Source organism: Gasterosteus aculeatus, chromosome 21, assembly GCF_964276395.1.
Source record: "Gasterosteus aculeatus chromosome 21, fGasAcu3.hap1.1, whole genome shotgun sequence".
NCBI lineage: Eukaryota > Metazoa > Chordata > Actinopteri > Perciformes > Gasterosteidae > Gasterosteus > Gasterosteus aculeatus.
Window position 1 is genome coordinate 2973293 of NC_135708.1, and position 23240 is coordinate 2996532.

The following is a 23240-nucleotide window of genomic DNA, read 5'->3' on the forward strand; positions in this document are numbered from 1 at the left end:
CTTTAAACACATTTGGTCACTTTTTAGTGTTTGACTGTGTTTGTTTTCTTTAGTCTTCAGTTTTTCTCTCATTGATCAGCAGGTTGTAGTCGACCTTTTACTCACTGATCACATGGTGAAGTGAAGCATCCCATCAGGAGAAAGCTTCCCCATGTTACCATGGTAACCACAGTGTTTCCATCAGGACAGCTACAGGTCACCTTACTGGTCTGTGTTTTACTGACTTCTGGACTCTGACGAGGAGAAACAGCACAGCTCCATCTGCTGGAAGAAGAGTGATAACATTCATCTTGTAAAACACTACATTTATAGGATGAGCATTTTAACAGAGTTTAAAAAGGTAAAAGGAAGTTTGTCTTTCTCCAGAAGTCTAAACTTGAACAGACAACAAACTGAAACGCAGAAGCATAAACTAGGCTTAAGTGTGCGTGTTTATATTTTAATACTAAGCAGAACTGTCGGGAGGCGGATCAAAGTCAGGGAGGGTGCAGAGGCACATGGAGCAGAACATACAGATGCAATAGTCTTCTGGTCAGCGAGAGGTTTCATCTTTTTCTTAGGTGGCATTTTTGCCTTCTACTTTTCCTGCTGGAGGAAAAACGGGATCACGTGGGAAGCGGCATGTATGCGCAGACGGCGTGTGCGCATAACAAAATGGCGGCCGCCGTTCAGAGTGTTGTTCGTTGCCACACAGCCACCACCGGAATATGTTTTATTTATTCCACTACACACGTTAAAACATCACCGACCTGAGTAAACACCGCATAGAGCAGTTGAAACGTGAATTCATTTAATACTGAGAAGTTTGTATCTTTATTGTTGAAATGGAATCTGCGGTTACTGGCTAGTTGTTGCTGTAGCGGCTAAACTAGCACGTCGCGATACTCAAGGGGATCATGTCTGCGCAGAGTTAATGCGCAAAGGCTTGAAGCGGCGCTTGTCAGGTCCGCTGACAGGTTTCTTTCTGCTAGTTACGGTGATTTTTATGGAAGTCCATTTCCGCCACTAAAAAGAGTTAGAAAGTCGAAATTGTGTCTTGAGATGTGCGCATGCGCAGGCTCCTTCGTTGTTTGGTACATTGACTTTATAAACCCTGTTGGCGACTTCTGGTCAAAAGCGACCAGCGACCTTATCTGGTTTTATTGGAGACTTCTGTGGTGTCTGACGTGGCGTGACGTCACTGAAGCAGGAACCTGGCGGCTCGCAGCAGTCCAGCTGCAGTCAGAGGAGACACACGTCACGTGCAGGCTGAAATCAACGCGCGCATGCGCAAAGCCGCCGCCGATTCTGCAGCGTCTCTCCTCGTTGAGAAATTGCCAATACTGGTTCAATAAAGAGAGAAGAACTTTTCAATCGTTACTAATCACGACAACTACGTAATAAATACCACCCGGAACGTATTTTATCTCCCTAGAAGTTCGATTTATTTCGGACTCGGAAATACGGAAGATAATTTAGACTCCGCTAAAAGTCGGACGTCCCTGTTTGTTATGAGAGAGGAGTGAGCGGGTATCGAACGTACGACGTTTACACTTCGCTAAAGTTGGAAATATATTCACACATTCACACTTCCTGGTTTAATAGCTGCTCAGTGAGACGTTGTTAAACTCTGTGTGACCGTATATATATATATACAAGGTCTATAATAGAAATATTACTAATATAAAATATGTTGTATGGTTTGAGTATAAACAACCTTTTGTTTGGTTTTACAGGACTGATCTTTGCACCACACTTTTGGTTCCCTTCCACCTATACTTACTTATAATATTGTTATAATAAAACTATACATATCTCGTGTTGTCATCCTGCATGCTGAGTTTTAGTGGCCTATATAGTGATTTAACATAAATAACGTCCTGATGGACCGCTGCCTCCTGCCAAAGGAAAGCGCTTAAAAGAAACACGACATTTATAGGATGAGAATTTAAAATGACGTCTCTTGACACGTTGTCTCAAGACAACAACACAAAGTGTCCCATGAGAGTTTTAGTGTTGAGGTGAATGAGCTCTGTGTGTTTGTCCTGATGAAGATAATAACGTGTGAGCTCTCCCAGCAGGTTTGTGTGAAGGTGTGAAGGTGTGGACTCTGCTATGAATCAGGCTGAGGACCCAGAGGACGGAGTCCCTCCCTCTGAAGCCCCTCTGTGTGGGGAACATGACAGCCAGACCAAAGCTCAGAGGTGAGAGGACCATCTCCAACTGTCCTCCACTCGTCTCCATGTCCCAACGTCTCTGACTCACTGTCTCTGCTTCTATGTGTGTGACCAGGACCCATCAGAGACCAGGACCTGGACCTGGACCCAGCTGTGTGTCCATGAAGAGTAACCGGTCTATGAATCTTCCTGTAGAATTCAAAGATGTTGGTCCCTCTGTTGATGCAAGGTGAGGGTCTCAGGCTGATGATGAGGTGTTTCTACCAGACTCTCTGGTGGAGGTTCTGGGTTTCTTGCTCCAGGGCCCTTCAGCAGTGTCCAGTGAGGGAGGGAGAGCTCCATGGAGGACTTGGTGAGACCTGTTGGGACTAAACCAAACTGACTGGTGAAGAAAACAGTGAGCTGAAAGACTTAGCTGTTGATTGTCAGTGGGACCAGCAGGACCAGTAGACCTAAACCACTACAGGGAGTCATGTGGTCCACATCCAGAATACACGTCATGGACCTTTACCTTGTTTTGGTCTCTGTGAGGACGGACACCATGTGAGCTGATGCTTCATGATTAGATGATGATGTGATGATGTAATCTCAGTGTTTCTTTCAGTTCACATCAGCAGAGAGAAAAGTCCCCTGAACCCAGATGTTTGTCCATGAAGAGTGATCGGTCTAATGATCGATGGATTCACTTCAAAGATGGACGTCGTTCTTATGACCCAGAGTAAGTTCTTAAACAGATGAAGAACTGTTCTGATCCTCAGTTTTGAATTACATAGATGTTTTTTCAGTGTTTAACGTGTTGTTTCCATGACGATCCATCATGACAGAACTCATTATCTTCATCTAACTGGGTTGTGTGTGTTTAAGTGTGAATCATTAACTGTAAACATCCTCAGATGTAAACACAATGTGAGCTAGTTCCTCCACATCAGGATCAGCAGAGGTCACATCTGGAGACAGCTGCAGGTTTCTGGAGACAGATGACTAGGACTGAACATGTGATTAGAATAAACTCAGTGCTCTGTGGACCAGCTGACGTGGTCTCTGGACTCCATGCAGAGGTTTGGACAAAGTATCGTCAGTAGACTCTGTGAAAAGGTCCAAAGACTAGTTTCAGAAGATCTAAGGAGACTTCTAGAGGTCAGGGGACGGACTAAAGAGGTTTGGAGTAGTTCCATAGGACTTTGTACCAGATGCAGAGGTCTGCAGACGTTGTTTTTATGACCCACAGTAAGAACTAAAACCAGATGAAACTGATGACTAACTGTCGCTGTCACTCAACTAATAAACTGTCCGTCATCATCGACAGTCTTCAGCATCTGGTTTTCATCATGATCCATCATGACAGAAGCCAATATCTTTAACTGATGTTGTATTGGTGTTGATGGTCCAAATACCATGTGAGCTGATGGTTCATGTTCCTCCACAGAGAGGACCAGGAGAGCTCAGAGGTTCCCACAGGTCCGTCTGCCCAGCAGCATCAAAAACACCTGGACTCCATCTTCATGGTGTGTACATGTACAACTACTTTAACATCTCTCAGTTCACCATCATCTCCATGCTTCACTTTGTAGACCAGTGGATTGTCCGTCTGTCCAACATGGACCTGATGGTGGCTTCCATGTTCTAGTTGGTGTCATTCATAGAATGTTCTGTTCCAGCTGCTGGAGGAGAACATCCTCACTTTTGTGAAGAACGAGCTGAAGAAGATCCAGAAGGTTGTGAGTTCAGATTACCTAGAATGCTTAGAGAAAGAGGATGAGGAGGAGCTGGATGAAGAGCAGAGGAGGAGCAGAGAGGCCTTTGTCAAGATCTCAGTGCACTTCCTGAGGAGAATGAAGCAGGAGGAGCTGGCTGAGCGTCTGCAGAGCAGTAAGAGGATTTCTCTACAGACTTACCATGCTGAAAAATGAGACCTTCACTCATGTCTCCGGAGATGGACAGAATATATTAATAGTCATTCTGAGGAAAGACATGTTTAAATCTGTTCTTTGACTCATTGATCTTCTTTGTTGTCTTTATTCAGGACTTCTTCCTGCAGATTGTCAGCGTGAACTCAAATCCAACCTCAAGAAGAAGTTCCAGTGTGTGTTTGAGGGGATCGCTAAAGCAGGAAACCCAACCCTACTGAATGAGATCTACACAGAGCTCTACATCACACAGGGAGGGACTGCAGAGGTCAATGAAGAACATGAGGTCAGACAGATTGAAACAGCATCCAGAAGACCAGCCAGACCAGAAACAACCATCAGACAAGAAGACCTCCTCAAAGCCTCAGCTGGAGGAGAGGAACCAATCAGAACAGTGATGACTAAGGGAGTGGCTGGCATTGGGAAAACAGTCTTAACACAGAAGTTCACTCTGGACTGGGCTGAAGACAAAGACCACCAGGACATACAGTTCACATTTCCATTCACCTTCAGAGAGCTGAATGTGCTGAGAGAGAAGAAGTTCAGCTTGGTGGGACTTGTTCATCACTTCTTCAGTGAAACCAGAGCAGCAGCAATCTGCAGGTTTGAGGAGTTCCAGGTTGTGTTCATCTTTGACGGTCTGGATGAGTGTCGACTTCCTCTGGACTTCCACAACAATGAGATCCTGACTGATGTCACAGAGTTGGCCTCAGTGGATGTGCTCCTCACAAACCTCATCAGGGGGAAGCTGCTTCCCTCTGCTCGCCTCTGGATAACCACACGACCTGCAGCAGCCAATCAGATCCCTCCTGAGTGTGTTGGCATGGTGACAGAGGTCAGAGGGTTCACCGACCCCCAGAAGGAGGAGTACTTCAGGAAGACGTTCAGAGATGAGGAGCAGGCCAGCAGGATCATCTCTCACATCAAGACCTCACGAAGCCTCCACATCATGTGCCACATCCCAGTCTTCTGCTGGATCACTGCTACAGTTCTGGAGGAGGTGTTGAAGACCAGAGAGGGAGGAGAGCTGCCCAAGACCCTGACTGAGATGTACATCCACTTCCTGGTGGTTCAGTCCAAAGTGAAGAAGGTCAAGTACGATGGAGGAGCTGAGACGGATCCACACTGGAGTCCAGAGAGCAGGAAGATGATCGAGTCTCTGCGAAAACTGGCCTTTGATCAGCTGCAGAAAGGCAACCTGATCTTCTATGAATCCGACCTGACAGAGTGTGGCATCGATATCAGAGCAGCCTCAGTGTACTCAGGAGTGTTCACTCAGATCTTCAGAGAGGAGAGAGGACTGTACCAGGACATGGTGTTCTGCTTCGTCCATCTGAGTGTTCAGGAGTTTCTGGCTGCTCTTCATGTCCATCTGACCTTCTTCAGCTCTGGTGTCAATCTGCTGTCAGAAGAACAAACAACGTCCCAGCGGTCTAAACGCTTTAAACCCAATCCTGACCCAAAGCGTCTCTACCAGAGTGCTGTGGACAAGGCCTTACAGAGTCCTAATGGACACCTGGACTTGTTCCTCCGCTTCCTCCTGGGTCTTTCCCTGGAGACCAATCAGACTCTCCTACGAGGTCTGCTGACACAGACAGGAAGTCACTCACAGACCAATCAGGAGACAGTCCAGTACATCAAGGAGAAGATCAGTGAGGATGTGTCTCCAGAGAAAAGCATCAATCTGTTCCACTGTCTGAATGAACTGAATGATGTTTCTCTAGTGGAGGAGATCCAACAGTCCCTTAGATCAGGACGTCTCTCCAAAAAGAAACTGTCTCCTGCTCAGTGGTCAGCTCTGGTCTTCATCTTACTGTCATCAGAAGAAGATCTGGAGGTCTTTGACCTGAAGAAATACTTTGCTTCAGAGGAGGCTCTTCTGAGGCTGCTGCCAGTGGTCAAAGCCTCCAACAAAGTTCTGTAAGTACAGAGAGAGTTAGATTCATACATCAGAACTTAAATATGCTGCCATCTGTAATACTTACTGCTTCTTCTTCATCCCTCTCTTCAGACTGAGTAGTTGTAACCTCTCAGAGAGAAGCTGTGATGCTCTGTCCTCAGTTCTCAGCTCCCAGTCCTCTAGTCTGAGAGAGCTGGATCTGAGTAACAACCACCTGCAGGATTCAGGAGTGAAGCTGCTGTCTGCTGGAATAAAGAGTCCACACTGTGAACTGGAGACTCTCAGGTCAGATTAAGTTAGTTTAAAGAATGTCTTAAACCAGCGTTTCCTAACCTCCAGAATGCCGTGACCCAATTTGAAAATCTTTTGCGGCCCACCTAAACGTTTATTACAACTCTGATCAATACATAATGATTAAATGACCATAATAATTTAACCGATTAAAATGTATTAACCGACAATGTATGTTTTGTATACCATTTTCTCCGGAGCTCATGTGCCGTGTTTTCCGCACAATAAGGCGCATAAGATACTGCAGTTTATGGCGGCAAATCACTGATTGACACAAAATTCGAGAGCGCAAATCAGGTTGATGCGCTCGCGTAAATCTAACAAAAGTCTGTCTCGCGCGAGATATTTGCTCCCTCGCGGAGCGCGAACTTCCTCGCTCGCGAGGTTAGTCTCTGCTCGCGCTCGAAGAAGTTTTCTACGCGCTCGCTGTTGTTCTTTCTGACAGTAAGGGGGCGGAGCCAGTCACCGTGGTCTCTACACCTGATTGGTTACAAACCCCGTCTTTGGATTGGCTGGAGCGATCCCTGAAAGCAGCTCCATATCTCACGCGCTTGAGCGCCGCTCAGCATCTCGCCGTCGTAGACGAGCTTTGGCGTGTTTGGCAGAGCGCCTTGAGCGCCGTGTACAACCAGTATGGATCAACTGATTAACCAATTGATCCATATATATAAGGCGCTCCGGATTATAAGGCACTGTCGTTTTGTGAGGAAATTAAAGCCTTTTAAGTGCGCCTTCGAGTGCGGACAATGCGGTATATTGACTTTAATACCACAAGATGGCGCCCCGTTTGTTGACCAACGACAGGCGGACAAGAGCAGCCGTTTCGAGCGAGAGCCTTATTGTTTTATTAATCTGTCCATTTAAATTGTTTGTGCTTCATCAACTAATGTTTCACATAACTAATGTGCCACATCATAAATATTTTTATGATTTGAAATATTATCTATTTAAAACTTTTCAAAATTGAAAATTAAAAACGTTTTATTTACTGTAAATGACCTCTCGTGGCCCACCAGGGGGCCGCAACCCACACTTTGGGAATCACTGACTTAAACTATCTACTCCACAGCATGAACATCATCATTGTTCATCAAGATTTCAGACCTTATAAAAACCTTTTTTTCACCAGAAGATGAACCTTATCTATGGAGCCAGAAGATCTAATCTAATCTAATCGAAGAGACTAACTAAATCTGTTTATGTTTCCATCACATCATCGGATCCTTGTGGAACCAACACATTTGATACGGAGGGAATTAAAACACAATGTTGGCTCACGATAAATCATCACAGGGTCGTCCTATTAATCCTCTTATTCATGCTGTGTGATGTTATTTTAATATGGTTCATTGAGGAAAATGGGAAAAGCAGAGGTGTAAAAGAGACTGAAACTTGGATTTCTGGCGCTTCAGTGACAATCTGCTTGGAGTTTGATGGTTGCTCATTTAAGGTGTAGATGGTAACTGACATTAAATTAGGAAATAAAGATCCTTTTTAATCACTTTCCTTTTTTAGTAGTGTAGTCTACACTAGTACTTGTATAAACACTTAACTGATTTTATATGAAATAGGATTTCATTTTAACATCAATGTTATTTTTCTTGTTGATTGTTGTCTCTTCAGACTGAGTGTCTGTAACCTCTCAGAGAGAAGCTGTGATGCTCTGTCCTCAGTTCTCAGCTCCCAGTCCTCTAGTCTGAGAGAGCTGGATCTGAGTAACAACCACCTGCAGGATTCAGGAGTGAAGCTGCTTTCTGCTGGACTGAATAGTCCACACTGTGAACTGGAGACTCTCAGGTCAAGATTCAATTAAAGTCCACTTGGTGTCTTTATTTACATCCATGGTACATTTCTGACCTTAAAAAGATTCTTTCTGCTTCCATGATTTAAATCAAATATGTATTTTCCAACTATTTCCATAGTATGTGTAATAATGTGTTTATTTTCAATGTAATGTAAATATTTGACATGATAGAGTTAGTAGTAATGTTATCAGGTTGTTGATGTACTATAGTGGGTGTTTAGTTGTGACTGGAAACCAGTCAGTAACCATGTTAATGTGACCCCTCTGTACCTGATAGTATCTCTGTACTGCAATGACATTTCTGTCCTCACAGCTCCCTCAGATCATGTGACATGTGTCTTATTCTGTGTGTCTGCAGGCTGTCAGGCTGTCTGATCACAGAGGAAGGCTGTGCTTCTCTGGCCTCAGCTCTGAGCTCCAACCCCTCCCATCTGAGAGAGCTGGACCTGAGCTACAATCATCCAGGAGACTCAGGAGTGAAGCTCCTGTCTGCTGGACTGGAGGATCCTCACTGGAGACTGGAGACTCTCAGGTATGAAGAGGCTGCAGCCACAGACCACCAGTCTGGTAGAAGAGGTAGAGCTGGAAACCTTTTCTCTGTCCCACTGTCAGCCTGGTTAATAAGACCCTGACACACCAAGCTGACCTCAAACTACCAGAGACTCATCAAACTGTTTGTGTCCCACATGAGACCATCAACACAGACAGAAGTAGTGAGGAACAGTAGCCAGGATGAGCCTGAACAGGGAGGAAGGTGATGAAAGGCTTGTTTCTCTGGAGCTTTGTCTTGTCTCCACGTTATAAGAGAGGACAGTGTCTCCTGACACGTTGACGGCATCATGGTGGGTTGATATGAGTCAACGTGGTCACGCTGCAGGTTTGTGGGCTCTTAACAACTCAAACAACACTTGGATGTTTAGATGCTGGTCATCTGCCTCCAGTGTGTGTTTGTCCTTTAGTCCAGACATTATTATTAAGAGACAAACAGTCAGAGAAACAATCTGTTCAAAGCGTCTTGATGGATCATCACAGGAGGAACGTTTGGTGTTTTAAAGGAGTTCAGCTTCACCTGCTTTTGGTGCTTTGCACTGAGAGACGGTTCCCTGGATGATAAGAGTGGACTTGTTGAAGCTACAGGTGACAGTCGGCCACAGACGCTCAGTGAAGAACCAACAGCTGATGGTGGACCTGGAATTAGTATCAACTATATCGTAGAAATGAACAGAACATACCAAAAAAACCCTATCCAGATAAATGTTGCCATCCGGATGGAGTAAATGTGATTGTGGTTGGATGAGAAGTGTTGGGAGCGGCTAGGGGGTCGTATTAGGTTACTAGCAAATGAGGAACTAACTTATGGACATTAATAGAATTATTAATAATCACTAAGATACTTCTCAGAATGAATAAATAACGGGGCACCACCCTGAGCTAACAGGGACCAATAACCAATACTATAAATCAAGTCTCATAATTGATATTCACTCCTTGAGAGTGAAGATGTTGGAAGGAGTTAAGTTTGAGCACTGGCGATGTATGTCAACGGTCACCACCATATAAATGCACAAGTAAACACAGGAAAACGGTTCTTTAAAGTATAACAGGGTTTATTAACTCACAGGAACACCGATCAAGATCACCTATAACTGCAACCAACAATCCCCATAACACTTATTTTAAACCTACTCACTAAACAAGCAATCAAAACCAGAGTGTGTGTGTGTGTGTGTGTGTGTGTGTGTGTGTGTGTGTGTGTGAGCACAGAGGGGGGTGAGATAGAGAGAGGGGGGGACGAGGGGGGTGCAGGGAAGGAACGGCGGTGCGGTTGCGCGCAACAACAAGCGGAGTGCCGGTTATCACACTAGGGGGCGAGCGAGAGCAGCGGGGCGGAAGTGAGACCGTTAAATCAAACCACCGAGGAAGACGGGAACGTTAAACAGTGTAATACGACTACTGGACGCGAGGGGCGAGCGAGAGCGAAATGCAGGAAGTGTTCCACGTATTCAAGCAGGGGGGGCCAAACTTTTTTCACTGAGGGCCACAGACAGAAAAATATGCGAAAGGTTGAGCTCACTAAAGTTAAGGTATATCACCTCTAGTGTATTAACAGTAATACAAATCAATCAATCAAATGTAGGTCAATTATGCTTGATAATTTATTATACTTACAGAAAAAACTGCTTACATCACATCTTTCTACGTTTGGGTTTTCATTTATCTATTTTCAAATAAAATCAATCAAATGTAGGTAAATTATGCTTGATAATTTAATGATCTTAAAGAAAATAACTGCATAAATCACATCTCTCCATTAATGGGTTTTCATTTTTTTTACAAAAAGGGTTGGCAGCTCATCCTCAGATTGCTTCTTCGTCAGGATGGGGACCCCCTTCACAGCCCTGTATAAAGAGGGAAGGCTTTATTTAAACATTTAAACAGAAACGTATTTCTCCTTTTTAGCAGAGAGGTCGGCCTTTGGATGAGCACGTTTGATTTCGGACAGCGTAGGAAAGTGCGCAAGGTTGAAGTTGCGTAGTTGTGTCTCAAAAAGACGAAGCTTCGCACAGAAAGTTGTGGTACAAGCTGGTCTTTGCCTTGTAGGCTCTTGTTCAGTGAGTTCAGATGACCAGTAAGATCAACTAGAAAGGCAGTAAGGGAATAAAACCGCTTCAGCACGGAGCCGCGACTAAGCCAGCGCACGTCACAATGATAGAGTACGTCCCCGTATTCAGCATCGACATCAGATAGGAGCCTAATTCTCTGTGGTAGAGCCCTCGTGCTCGAATTATGTTGACAGTTTTCACAACTGTGGTCATCACATCGCCAAGCTGGACTGTCTTGGCACAGAGAGCTTCTTGGTGGATGATACAGTGCAATTTTACAGCCTCGCCTCCACTCTCTGGCACCTTGGCGCACACCATAGATGCCATTCCTTTGGGCTCGCCTGTCATAGCGGGAGCCCCGTCCGTTGCAACTCCACGCAGCTCGTCCCATTTAAGTTCCATCTTGTCAATTGAACCTGACGCAGCTTCAAAAATGTCCTCACCCGTTGTTGTGCCCTTTAGACTCCGAAGATCAAGCAGCTCCTCTGTAATGCAAAAGTTATCGTCAACTCCTCGCAAAGAAATGAACAGTTGTGCGGCGTCTGTTGCATCTTTCATCACAGGCAATGGAGTAAAAGTCAAAAGCACAAGCTTTATGTGACACTTGATTCTGTATGTTAGCTGACAAGTCTTCCATTCAACGCACAATTGTGTTTGTGGACATGCTCACGTTGTTGAATTCCTGCATCTTTTCCGGGCACATTATTCCAGCGACTTTAATGAGGCACTGTTTAACCAAGTCACCGTCTGAGAAAGCTTTCCCGCGGCGCGCTATGAGTTGAGCTACCTCATAGCTAGCTATTGTAGCGGTTTTTTGTGTGTTGTTAGCAGGGTAAAAGTACTGTTGTTGAGCCTGCAGGTTAGCTGCCATGTGCTGGACTTTGTCCTCTCGCTCAGCAGCAGTGTAGGACGTGAAGGTCGGATGCTTGGTTTCGTAGTGTCGTCGTACATTGGACTCTTTCATCACTGCAACCGTTTCATTGCAAATCTCAGATCTCAGTTGGTATTTAGCGACATGGACCCTCCTCCTCCTCCTCATGCAGATTCCATGTAACGTTACATGAGGACCTTCATGACCATGAGTTTGTTGTTTTCTACCTTTATGGAGAATCTGCCACAACACAGCGACTTGCAAGTAGCGCAGCGCCCTAAATAAAGTCACGTGTGTCTTTATGCGGCTTTAGAAATGAACACAAAGGGATTCTGTATTTGCTCATAAGTCTGAAAAACGGCTTATTTGGCCGATGTTTTGATAAGCGACCGAAGCCAGTTCAGTGTTTCCATCATTATAACAGGGGTGCCCCCCCATGAAGTAGTACAACGGGGAGACACTGCAGTCCACCTGATCAATGGGACAACGTGGACGTCCTCCGACTCGCCTCATTCAGCCTCACTGGAAAATGGCTTCTGCTTTTATGTGTTACAGTTGTGTGATAAAGTGTTTGCTGCCTTCCTGATTCCTCATTTCTTTCATGTTCAGGCATGAAAATCCCTCACCTTTTTTCTGGGGGGGGGTATGGCAGCAAATCACTGTCAAAATTCCAGAGCGCAAATCAGGTTGATGCGCGTAAATCAAACATCCGCGAGCAAATGAATAAATAAATAAATGAATAAATAAATAAATAAATATCTCTCGTGAGACGGACTTTTGAACGTGACCTTCGTTGCTCGCGAGGAGAATCTCTGCTCGCGCTCGAAGGAGTTTTCTACGCGCTCGCTGTTGTTCTTTCTGACAGTAAGGGGGCGGAGCCAGTCACCATGGTCTCTACACCTGATTGGTTACAAACCCCGTCTTTGGATTGGCTGGAGTGATGCATTCACACAACTATAGAAGCCCATTTCCGCACTGAAGAAAGGGGATAGAAAGTCTAAATTCTGAGATAAAACGTTGTGAAAACACAAACGCCACCTTTATGTAACCGTAGTGGAGCGTAGATGACAACCAGCTACAAGCATCATTTACCATCATTACCGGCACATTAAGACCGATGCGTCCAGCTGAAGAGATTCAGTCACTGAATATCCAGAAGAATATGGAAGAGATTCCACTGACAAGTGCTACAGGCGGAATATGTGGGGGGGCGGTTACAGGCCAGTGACTTTCTATTCAGAATGTTGGTCCCTGGGACAAAACCTACTGAAAACCCCTAGAGGGGAAACATCCTTCTCACCTTTTTCACCCGTGACCCGTTTTCACGCCTGCATGTCACACTTGAATGTTTCACATCATCAAACTAATGTAAATATTAGACACAGATAACGCAAGTAAACACAAAATGCAGTTTTTATCATTAAGGGGAGAAAAGAATCCAAACCTAAATGGCCCTGTGTGAAAAAGTGATGAAAACATAAATGAAGTGAGGTTCATCACATCTTTGGAAAGCCCAGTTCCATTTCTCCAGCCACAGCCGTTCTCAATCTAGAAATCACTTAAATAGGAGCTGCCTGACAAAGTGAAGTAGACCACAAGATCCTCACAAGCGAGACATCAGGCTGCGATCCAAAGACATTCAGGAACAAATGAGGAACAAAGTCATTGAGATCCATCAGTGTGGAAAAGGTGACAAAGCAATTTGTAAAGTTTTGGGACTCCAGCGAACCACAGGGAGAGACATTGTCCACAAATGGGGACAACATGGAAACATGCACATTGTGTGAATACTGAATGGTCTGTATCTGCTTTATCTTTATGAAACAGTTTAATGTGAATGTTCCTTTGCACACGTCCCATGAAGCTTGATCTGTAGCATGATGTCATTTCTCCCGTTTGAATTCACATCTGGTGAAAGTACAGTGACAGGTCCATTTCTTATTTGTTATCCATTCATCTTCTTCATGAATATATTCCAGCACCTCGTCGCTGTGTGACGCCTGACTGACAGTCTGTGGTCGTCTGTAAGTAGTGGTAGAAGAAGAAGAGGTGCTCCATGTGGACATGAAGGACAAAGCTGTGTGTGAGAGTGATGTAATGTCCATGTCTCCATGCTGCTCTGACCCCCCTCCTCCTTTCAGGGTGGAGCCTGATGGAGTCCGATGGTTGAGACCAGGTCTGAGGAAGTGTAAGTGTGCTTTGATTCATGAAGATTCAACCTGTGATCTTCACACTGTGACATCACTCATTCACCTCTGTGACGTCATCATCAACGTGTCAGTAGATGAACACATGATTAATAACTGCAGCTGTATTGTGTCTTGTTCTCTCATCAGATTCCTGTGAACTCACAATCGACACAAACACAGTAAACAAACACCTCAAACTGTCTGACAACAACAGGAAGGTGACACGTGTGAAGGAGGAGGATCAATCATATCCTGATCATCCAGACAGATTTGACTTCTATAATCAGCTGCTGTGTAGAACTGGTCTGACTGGTCGCTGTTACTGGGAGGTTGAGTGGAGAGGAGGAGTTTATGTATCAGTGAGTTACAGAGGAATCAGGAGGAAAGGAAACAGTAATGACTGTTGGTTTGGATCCAATAATCAGTCCTGGAGCCTGAGATGCTCTGGTGGAGGTTACTCTGTCCTTCACGATGAGACAGAAACATTCATCACCTCCTCCTCCTCCTCCTCCTCCTCTGGTAGAGTAGCAGTGTATGTGGACTGTCCTGCTGGCTCTCTGTCCTTCTACAGAGTCTCCTCTGACACACTGATCCACCTCCACACCTTCAGCACCACATTCACTGAACCTCTTTATCCTGGGTTCAGGTTCTGGTCTGGTTCTGGTTCCTCAGTGTCTCTGTGTCCTCGTCAGGAGGGAGAGTCTCCTCCTGGTGGAGAACCTTCCTCTCTGCTCACCACATAGTTCAGTCTGTACAGCTGATGGTGGTTCATGTGGGTGTAGATGCAGGTGGAGCAGGTGAGGGGTACCTTAGCTGGTCTGGACTCTGGGGGGTCCACAGCTCTCTGGGACTCAGATGGAAGTGTGAAAGAGCTCAGCTTAATGCTGCTGTGCTCCTTCAATCAATAGATGATCATTTAGATATTGGCTCCTAATTAGGCTTTAATCTTCATCTTTATGTGTTCAAGAAGACATTTTATAAGACGCTCTTTCATCTGTCCCCCCATATGAGACAAAAGTGTCCTTATGTGTGTGTGCGCTTCATCAGCAATAATAAAAACAAGCTGAAGAAGGAAAATATGAATGTGTAATTCTTTCTGAGCCCATTTTAACTTCAAATCTTTCTAAATCTGTTGAGTGAAATCAAATCTAATTTCACATAATCAGGTTTGTTTTGAACAAGAAGCTTTTTAATGGTTCAGCAAACCTCTCAAGGAAATATTGAATCTGCGTTACTTGTGTTTTTATTCACTATAATGTCATTTACAACATTTACTCCATGTGTTACTTTAACAGAAATAGAATTGTTTGGCTCTAATGTTAATAAATGACTTTTATTGGAAACAACTGTACATGTTTAAACAGGCCATCAAATAAAGATGCTTTCAACACGCTGTATTATTTCTTTTGACATGAAATACTCTGATCCTTTTTAAAGATGCTGTACTATTGACTTTTGTACTATTTCCTCCATAATATCTGTATTTATTCTACAGCCCTATTGCTGTGTCAATAGCACAGAGGAAACATTGGTGGTGAAACGTTAGTGAGTAAATAAAGAAATGAGTAATGAATAAGTTGCTTTATTAACCTGCATGTGTCTCAAAGGCTGCATCCTTGTAGCCTGCAGCCTTCAGCAGTCTTCTGGTCTACCTGGTCTGGTCGTCCAACAACTGCGTAGGCTGAACCGAGCGGCCTCTGAGATGGGACGGTCTGTCCTACGGGGGACTTTCTGCTTGCGTCCTCTAAAAGTTGAAAGAATCAACCAACTTTCCTCTTCATTTTGATACCAGGCACAAGTGACGAATGTGCAAGAACTTTAATGAATTTGCTCCACCATTGTTAGAAAACGTTTCACTCAACACCGGTAAAATCATTGAACATGACGTTCATTAAACGCTTGCCGAGTTGACACGTACAAGTCTTCAAGTTATATAGTCTAAGGTGACAAACATCTCTGTCCTTGGGGGAGGTGTGGGGGTGCTGGATCAGCTCCTACTGGTCACCTCCACATTAAAAGGGGGGACAGCATTGTCATGCATGATTAAAGGAGACGTAAGAGACACTTAGTCAATAAAATATTACACTACAATACTCCTGTACTTATTTATGCATCCATTTAATTATACTTAAGTCATTTTTGGTCCTCCATAGGACAGGACCCCCCTGGGAAATATATTCCCAATTGCATGGCACCATCCAAACGTCAAAGTATTCCATGAGATCAAATGAGTAGCTGAAAGAGGAACCGACACACTGACAAAAGAGCCAAAAGCAAGGAGATGTTCCACCTGCAGGTGCAAACCACTGTGTCCTGTATCTCCTCCTCATCCCTTATGTGCGGTTGGCTCGTGTTGATCGTACTTACAGAGCTCACACTGACTCGCTGATCAGCTCCAGCAGGGGGCGCCTTGTCCCTGTGCTCACACGTCATTGAGACCAATGATGGAACGAGAACATCTGGAGGAGCAAGTGCTGTACGAAGAACATATCTCACACATAAGAAACACACGACTCTTGCTGGTAGGACACCTTCATCATTTTGTGTCTTCTCTTGAGATTAGTTTGTCAAGAAGACATTTGTAAAATAACGCCTCCATAATTCTCCCAATTTACCAGGATGGTGACCAGACTCATGACAGTTCATTGCCTGAATGAAGTCCCTCAGCAGAAGATACAAACAATAGAAGACAATATGGAGCTGTGAACATCCTTTCTGCTGGTTAGACGATGCAGAGAAGTTTCATTTAGTTGAAGCGTGTTCTACGTGCAGGCAGGACCATCTCACCTGTCACTGCAAACGCTGGTGTTTCAGTCAAGGCTTCATCCTGGAGTGTGTCAGAGGTCCAACGTGTGCGACAGATGCTCTGTCGGGTGTCGCCGCGTTAGTTAAACTCCTGCAGTGCTGCTTGACCATGTGACTACTATTCCTGTGTGTTGTTAAAAGCCTTTTGCATTTCGACGCTGTGCTCCGCCCACACATTGGACGTGTGCGTCCACATGAGGTGCTACTCTCAGTGGCGTCCCCTCCACCACTTGTAATGCTTGGCTGGAGCCTCCCACCCCTCCCACTGCCAACCAGAGGCAGGACTTCACCCTCCTCACTCTCCCTCATGGTTGCTGCTGCGGGCTGACAGAGGAAGGTAAGGCTTTGCCATCCTTTACTTCACTGTATGTGCTGCTGTGAAGACCTAGATGTTATATAAACTGTACGCATGTATCCAGCACAAAATAACATCTCAGGCTCGTCAGTAGCAAAGTTATCTGGCTAACACAGAGTTTGGACACTTGTGCGTTACGTTGGTTGTTGTTTGATTTGCTGCTGCTGCATGTATGACGTGTATGACGCGTGTGACATGTATGTGTTTAGTGGCCTGTTCTGGACTTCATGTCAGCGCGCCATTGGTCTGTCCACCAGGGACTGTCCATCAGCACAAAGAGAAGGCTAAATATACAGTATAGGGCCTGTGATTATGGGTCAGCGAGTTGTCTGCCTCAGTGTCTCTGTGTGTTTTGGCATTTTCAAGCTCTGCTGTTCCTTAAGTGTGTAGTCTGAAATGACTGTTCAACGACTGAACCAGTTGGAGAGGATGGAGACAATGTTAGAAGATGGAGTGGACCTGTTTTTGCTACAGGACGCATAGTTCTGTCTGGCCAATAGGATGTCGCATGTGTACAGGATGTACTTTGTCATTCTGAGCTTGATGAAATGAATGGAATACAGACAGAAAGTACGATGGAGCCACTTCTTACCCCTCTAGCATCAGTTATAGGTGATGTGCGTCAACATGTTAAGTGCATATCGTCACACGGTTTAAGGACAGAACATTTCACTCACCCTTCAAACTGTCATCTGTGACAAATACAAGTTGTGAAATCACAGCATCATCTAAAGAACGGTGTAAATGACAGTAAACAAGCTTCAACGTGGAACAACACGGATCTTTTGAAAAGGTATTGGACTCAATTTGACTACCATCACACAGTAATATCCTGACGGACCGTACATCTTCTAATGCACCACAAGGACCAAAGGATGTTCTCAGGCGTCAGTCAGAAATACATGTGAGGAATAAATGTTTAGTCCTCTTTGTTCTGTGAAGCCACCAAAGGCGTTGAGCAATCCCACCAACATGTGTGCAGGAGGAACGCTGTGTGGTGCTGCAGCCAGCGGGGATGCTGGATGTGGTTGCTGTGCTGCACTTGTGGTTTGGAAGAACTTGGGTTCACTACCTGCAGATCCCCACTGTGTGTATTTAGAAAAGCAGCCTGCTTTAAAATGAAAGAGTGGGGCGCTGAGGAGAGGACGTGGAGATGGATCAAAGGAAGGATCCTGCTGGAGACATTTGTAGAAAAGGTTCTCCTGTGTTGTCTCAGTGTTGTTCTTTGGGCCTCCTGCTGTTTTACACCATGTTCTTCTCTCACACTGGGACCCATCTGTCCTGCAACAAACACCTGTAGCAGACACTGGATACCAACCAGAGGACACGTGCCTTTTCAGGAGCACAAGTTCTGTTTTCCAAGCTCTCATGTGACACTTGGAGGACGGTGTGTTGTACTGAGACCTAAAGAAGTCAAGAAGAAGAAGAAAACCACAAACACGCCACGACAACCACGTCCATTTCTCACACACGGTTTATAGTTTTAGAGTGTGTCATTGGGGCCAATTCAGAGGGCGAGCTAAATGCTAAATGCTACTCAACCAAAGACACAAAGCGTGTTTCCATCCACCTGCGACACACACGCATGGAAAGGACCCGAGAGAAAATGATATGGACTCAGAAATAACGCTTGGCTGAGCTGGAGAGTCAAAGGAACTGATCATGTGACTTCAACATCCACTGAGGTTTGTGCTCTGCTCATGTCATCTCAAATTGTGGTGGATTCAAATGGCTCATCTCAAAGGACCTACTGCAAATAATTGCATGCCGGTACTGGAGGGATAGAAACATACATGTGGAAGATTTCTTCACAGCTTGATTTGAATTTTAGGTGCAGTAACAAGTGGATGGAAACCGAGTCACTGTCAATCATCTTCCAACACGTCCTTAAAACACATAAAACCCAGTAGGGGTCCATTCAATCATCCCATTTTGAGCACATATGGTCCCTCAGTCGTGCACACAGGCTGCAGTTCGGCCCTGTGGGGGCCTCACTGTTCACCTGTTCAAAGCCCCTCTTAGCCACATGCAATATTGGAGGGAGCAGGTTGACTGTGCATTTAAACACTACAATGACAAAGATAGTTGGTGTTATAGATTTATTCACCACATCTAGGCAGTGGTCACCAACATTACCTGATATCGTTCATGAATTCATTAATTTAGTTTCTTAGTGCACTTATAAGCAGGATTCCATTCTCAACAGGTTTTGTATTATTTCAACTGCAGTCTTTTCCCATCGCGACGTTTACTTTATGCTGTTAACTAATTGTTTTGGAGGAAACAAATGAATTCAGAAATAGAAGCAGCTTGGTGTAAGAGAGAGAGAGACAATAGGCCGTGTCCTCCATCGTAACAGGCTGCGAATGAAATAAGTACACAAAGTACCTTTTGAGCGCAACTGAAAGAACTGCGAGCTCAGTATGTGCAAGTAAGTGTACAATCAGACACGTTTACTGTAATCCAGATTGTCTACAGTACCACATACTATGTACTCTTCAGTACATACAATGCATGTGAATCAGAAGTGGATACAGTAGGCCTAATGGAACTTTACAATATAGAGTCTCTGTACAACTTGCTGAATTCTACACACATTTGATTGTATTCCTAACAGACGATGTTTGACTTGGAATCCTTGGACAGACCCCATTTGTTGATGAAGCAGGCTTCAATCTCACAGAGGAGAAGGAGAGTAAGAAACGTGGTTGGACAGCGGGCCCTTGTTGAAGTCCCTGGTCAACGAGGTGGCAATGTGACAATCTGTGCTGCTATCGGCAACCATGGTGTTCTACATCACCATGTTACACTCGGGCCATATAACACCCAGCATCTTCTACGATCTCTGCCCAATACAAGACATTTTATTTGAGCAGCAAGTTCAAGAGCTAAACGAGAATCCCATTCCCACCCATGTGCTGGTGTTGGACAATGTCAGTTTCCACCGAGCTGCTCAGGTAAGGGAACGGTTTAACATCCACGGTCAGTTTATGACCTTGTACCTCCCTCCATAATAGTTTTTCTCCTCATGGAGATGGACAGTGTATGATAGACAACCCTGCACCAGAGTAGATCGGCTGCAATCCATGGAATCAGCCTGTGGTGATGAGGAATCATGTCAGGGCTGGATCCATCACACAAGAGGCTTCTTTCCCTGTTGCCTAAGGAGAGAAAATATTGCTTGTGATGGCGACAAAGTGCTCTGGCCTGACTGAGCCCAAAGAGCAGAAGAAGCACATTGATGACATGTTGACTCCTTTGATTTGTGTCCCTTTTACTGTAGTATTGTATACTGTAGTAGGCCTACAGTGCATTGTAGGCTGTATAATGTACTATAAACACATTGTATGGCTTTGAACACGGGGCTTTCTGTGGTGATTGTGTTTTGTTTGTATGTGTTCTCCCCTTTCCCTTCGGTGTCCTCCTGTGTGTTTGTGTGTGGCTGGCTGGTGGTTGTGTAGCACTATGGAGGTGCCACCCTTTTGGCAATTAACGCCAGGTGGCTGCAATTAGGTGGGCCGGCTTAAAAGTGGCACGCCTCCACCAGCTCCTCCTCTTGCCCTCTATTCTGTGAGGTGCGTCATTTCCGGGTGACGGGACGCGTGCTGCTCTGAGCTCTGAGCTCTGAGCTCTGGGCTCCCGTGGAGTATTTGCTTGGTAAATGCAGAGCTACCAACTCTCACGCTTTCGTCGGAAGACACACGCACTCACGCCACACAACCAATTTCTCACGGCAAAAAAAGAATTGTGATTTTGGGCCGAAGCGCGTTCGTTCCTTTTCAAACTCCCCGACGATAGATGGCGCTAAGGAGCACGTCTGTAACCCTATACGCTGCATAGACATCCTGTTTACCCCAAAGAGTCCCCAAGTTAGCAACAGAAGGTTTTCAAACAGACACAACGGGAGAAACTCAGGAGGAGCAAAGACTAAGCTACGTTAATGACATGTGGTTCAATTAAGTACTCACTCTCCTTAAACCTGGAAAGAAATGATTAGTTGTGTTTGTGTGTGATTTTGAGTGGTGAATGTAAACTCTGCTGTCAACCAGCAGCAGGAGAGCACCGTGTTAACCTCTTGGTTTACTGCATGCTCAAAACATCACAGCGTTGTTTATTAAGGTTGCTCACGTCGCATTTATCTTTTTTATTTACAGGCCAAAGAAAAAGACCCTCAAGACATTTTAACATAAATAGAATAGAATAGAATTAGGCATGTTTTTGTAAATGAGAGTAGTTATTAAAAACCATTTAAATTCTTTAAGGGAGTAAATATGTCTCGTAAAAGACCTTTGCCAGGCCCAGGACAAAAAGGAAGTCTGTTATAATATTTAAAGTACCAGCAAAGTCAGAAAAGACAGACAGACAGACACACTGTCAGTACAAATTATAGAAACAACAGGGCAGAAGACAGAGTAGCAACACACAGGACAAACTGACCAACAGTGCAGATGGAAGAAGACCCAGAGGGACAGAGGAGACTCCCCCAATCCAACCGGGCCAGAAGAGGCTCTGGCTGGAGCAGCAACATATAGAACCCTCTTTAAAGTGAGTGGACCTCCACATGTCCCTTTATTACAAGAGGGAGTATTGAGAACTCATGTTGCCACCAGGGTGCGACCGATGTAGTGCGCCACATACAAACTAAAGGCCTCCAAGAAAAGCAACAAGCTCTTCAGTCCACAGCCACAATATACAATGTTGGAGGGATGTCTGCACAAGAGGTCAAGGTATGATGTGTGGAATATTCCTGTCGAGGTTCAGTCAAGAGTTTTGTGTCCCAGTTGAATACGGTAAATTCATGGTTGATAGTTTTGACTAATTTGTGGTTTGTATTTCAGTCCAACTTTCTTAATTTGAGATCTCAGTTGCTGAATGAGTTTTTTTTACCTGTGCCTTATTATGACAGGTGTCTATTTGAAATAAACTATGGTCTTTTGGGAAGATTAATCATTTTTATTTTCTTACAGACTAGAAGGGCTGAGATCCAAATGACAGCTGGGTTGGTGGTCCATGATGTTCCTCTAGCCTTTGCAGACCACCTGGGGCCTCTCCTTAAAGATTGTTTTGGAGATTCTAAGACGGGACTACAGGTGTGCCAGGACTAAATCATCCTGCATATTTAATGAAGCTCTGGCGCCTTATTTCCCCCAAGAGCTTGTGAGGGGGTCAAAAACGGCGCATACACCCTTTGTTACGGTTGGGTCAAATGACACGGGTATATCCCAAACTATGTATCTCCTACAAAACATTTGCTTTGTGTAAACATCAAACATGTACATTTGTATAATTCTAACTCGTCATTATAGGAGCGCAAAAGATGAACCCGCTCACTGTCTGGGTCTTCATGGGAGGCAAAGTTGTCGACCAATGTTTGGGCATGTGTACAACAAGTGGGAAGGTATGTGGAACAGCAAGCGAGATCTTTGCCATAATTAAGTCCACCCTAGAGGAGCATTGTATCCCTTGGGAGAACTGCGTGGCTATCAAGTCTAGAAGGCCCCTCAAGTCATGAGCAGATGAACATGAATCAGAATAAGTTCAGGCATACCACCCAAATCTACTGGAATGCATGAAATAACATCTACTTAAACCAACATGTCCTGGGGGTGGACCATCAGCTGTGTCTGCTTCACAGAATGTAACCAATGTTGTCCATCTCCAGTAGGCCGCCCCGATCAACCACTTTGGGCCCCACAAACCACCAGAATGCAGCGTACAACATGGGTACTACGCCAAATGAATGGTCAACAAAATTTTGGTCACCCCCGACAAGATCTCACTCCAAGGTTTTTTGAAGGTTTTTTGGCAGCTCTGTAAATGCCAGTGTCCTAGAACAGGAGTTGTGTTGATCAGCAGGGTGGGGTCGCTGCTGTTTTGTGCGTCCAAGCACTCTTCTCCGCTGAAGCTCCACCTCCACGGAAGCTTAATCTCCGTGGCGTTCTCCTGACAGCCTTTACCCCCCCCCCCCCGGAAGCGTTGTCCTACCACACTGCGCTGTGTAGGACTGCGTGCGGTCTGTCTGCAGCTTGGCGTGCTGAATATCGGTCGCCACGCCTGGCATCCCCGCTTCATACCGGGCGCCAGATCAGTTCCTTTTTAAACCCTCATCACGTCTGTGTTTTAACAAGGGCCGTGTCCCTTTTGTATTGTTAGCTGGATGATATTTTATTGTAATTTTGTCAATTGTTTTTGTCTTTTTTTTAGTTGCTGGAGACTGGTGGTGCTGGTGGCCGGGTGGTGGTGTCCTACCCATTAGTTTACGGTGTCCTGGGAAGTGGGTTCCTCACTACGTCGAGGGGTTTTGAGTTGTTTTGAGTTTGTTTTCTTGATTTGGTGGGTTCCCCCCACCGCCTCTACAC

General features: G+C 45.0%; 1 protein-coding gene and 1 pseudogene across 2 annotated transcripts in view; one reads left to right on the top strand and one right to left on the bottom strand.

The window, feature by feature from the left end:
• The window catches only part of LOC144390332 (uncharacterized), a 243100-nt gene extending 227989 nt beyond the window's left edge, over positions 1 to 15111 (top strand). The window contains exons 3-12 of the mRNA XM_078096839.1: positions 2272 to 2385; positions 2761 to 2874; positions 3583 to 3661; positions 3815 to 4025; positions 4180 to 5983; positions 6075 to 6248; positions 7878 to 8051; positions 8417 to 8625; positions 13512 to 13523; positions 13869 to 15111. Of these exons, the coding sequence (XP_077952965.1) occupies positions 2272 to 2385; positions 2761 to 2874; positions 3583 to 3661; positions 3815 to 4025; positions 4180 to 5983; positions 6075 to 6248; positions 7878 to 8051; positions 8417 to 8625; positions 13512 to 13523; positions 13869 to 14464 (3487 nt within the window). The 3' untranslated portion in view covers positions 14465 to 15111. The remainder of the gene's footprint in view (positions 1 to 2271; positions 2386 to 2760; positions 2875 to 3582; positions 3662 to 3814; positions 4026 to 4179; positions 5984 to 6074; positions 6249 to 7877; positions 8052 to 8416; positions 8626 to 13511; positions 13524 to 13868) is intronic.
• LOC120814248 (dual specificity calcium/calmodulin-dependent 3',5'-cyclic nucleotide phosphodiesterase 1A-like) overlaps positions 1 to 23240 on the bottom strand; it is a 609273-nt pseudogene that overhangs the window by 165239 nt on the left and 420794 nt on the right. Inside the window, exon 6 of the transcript XR_013454338.1 lies at positions 21698 to 21728. The product of XR_013454338.1 is annotated as a dual specificity calcium/calmodulin-dependent 3',5'-cyclic nucleotide phosphodiesterase 1A-like (transcript). The remainder of the gene's footprint in view (positions 1 to 21697; positions 21729 to 23240) is intronic.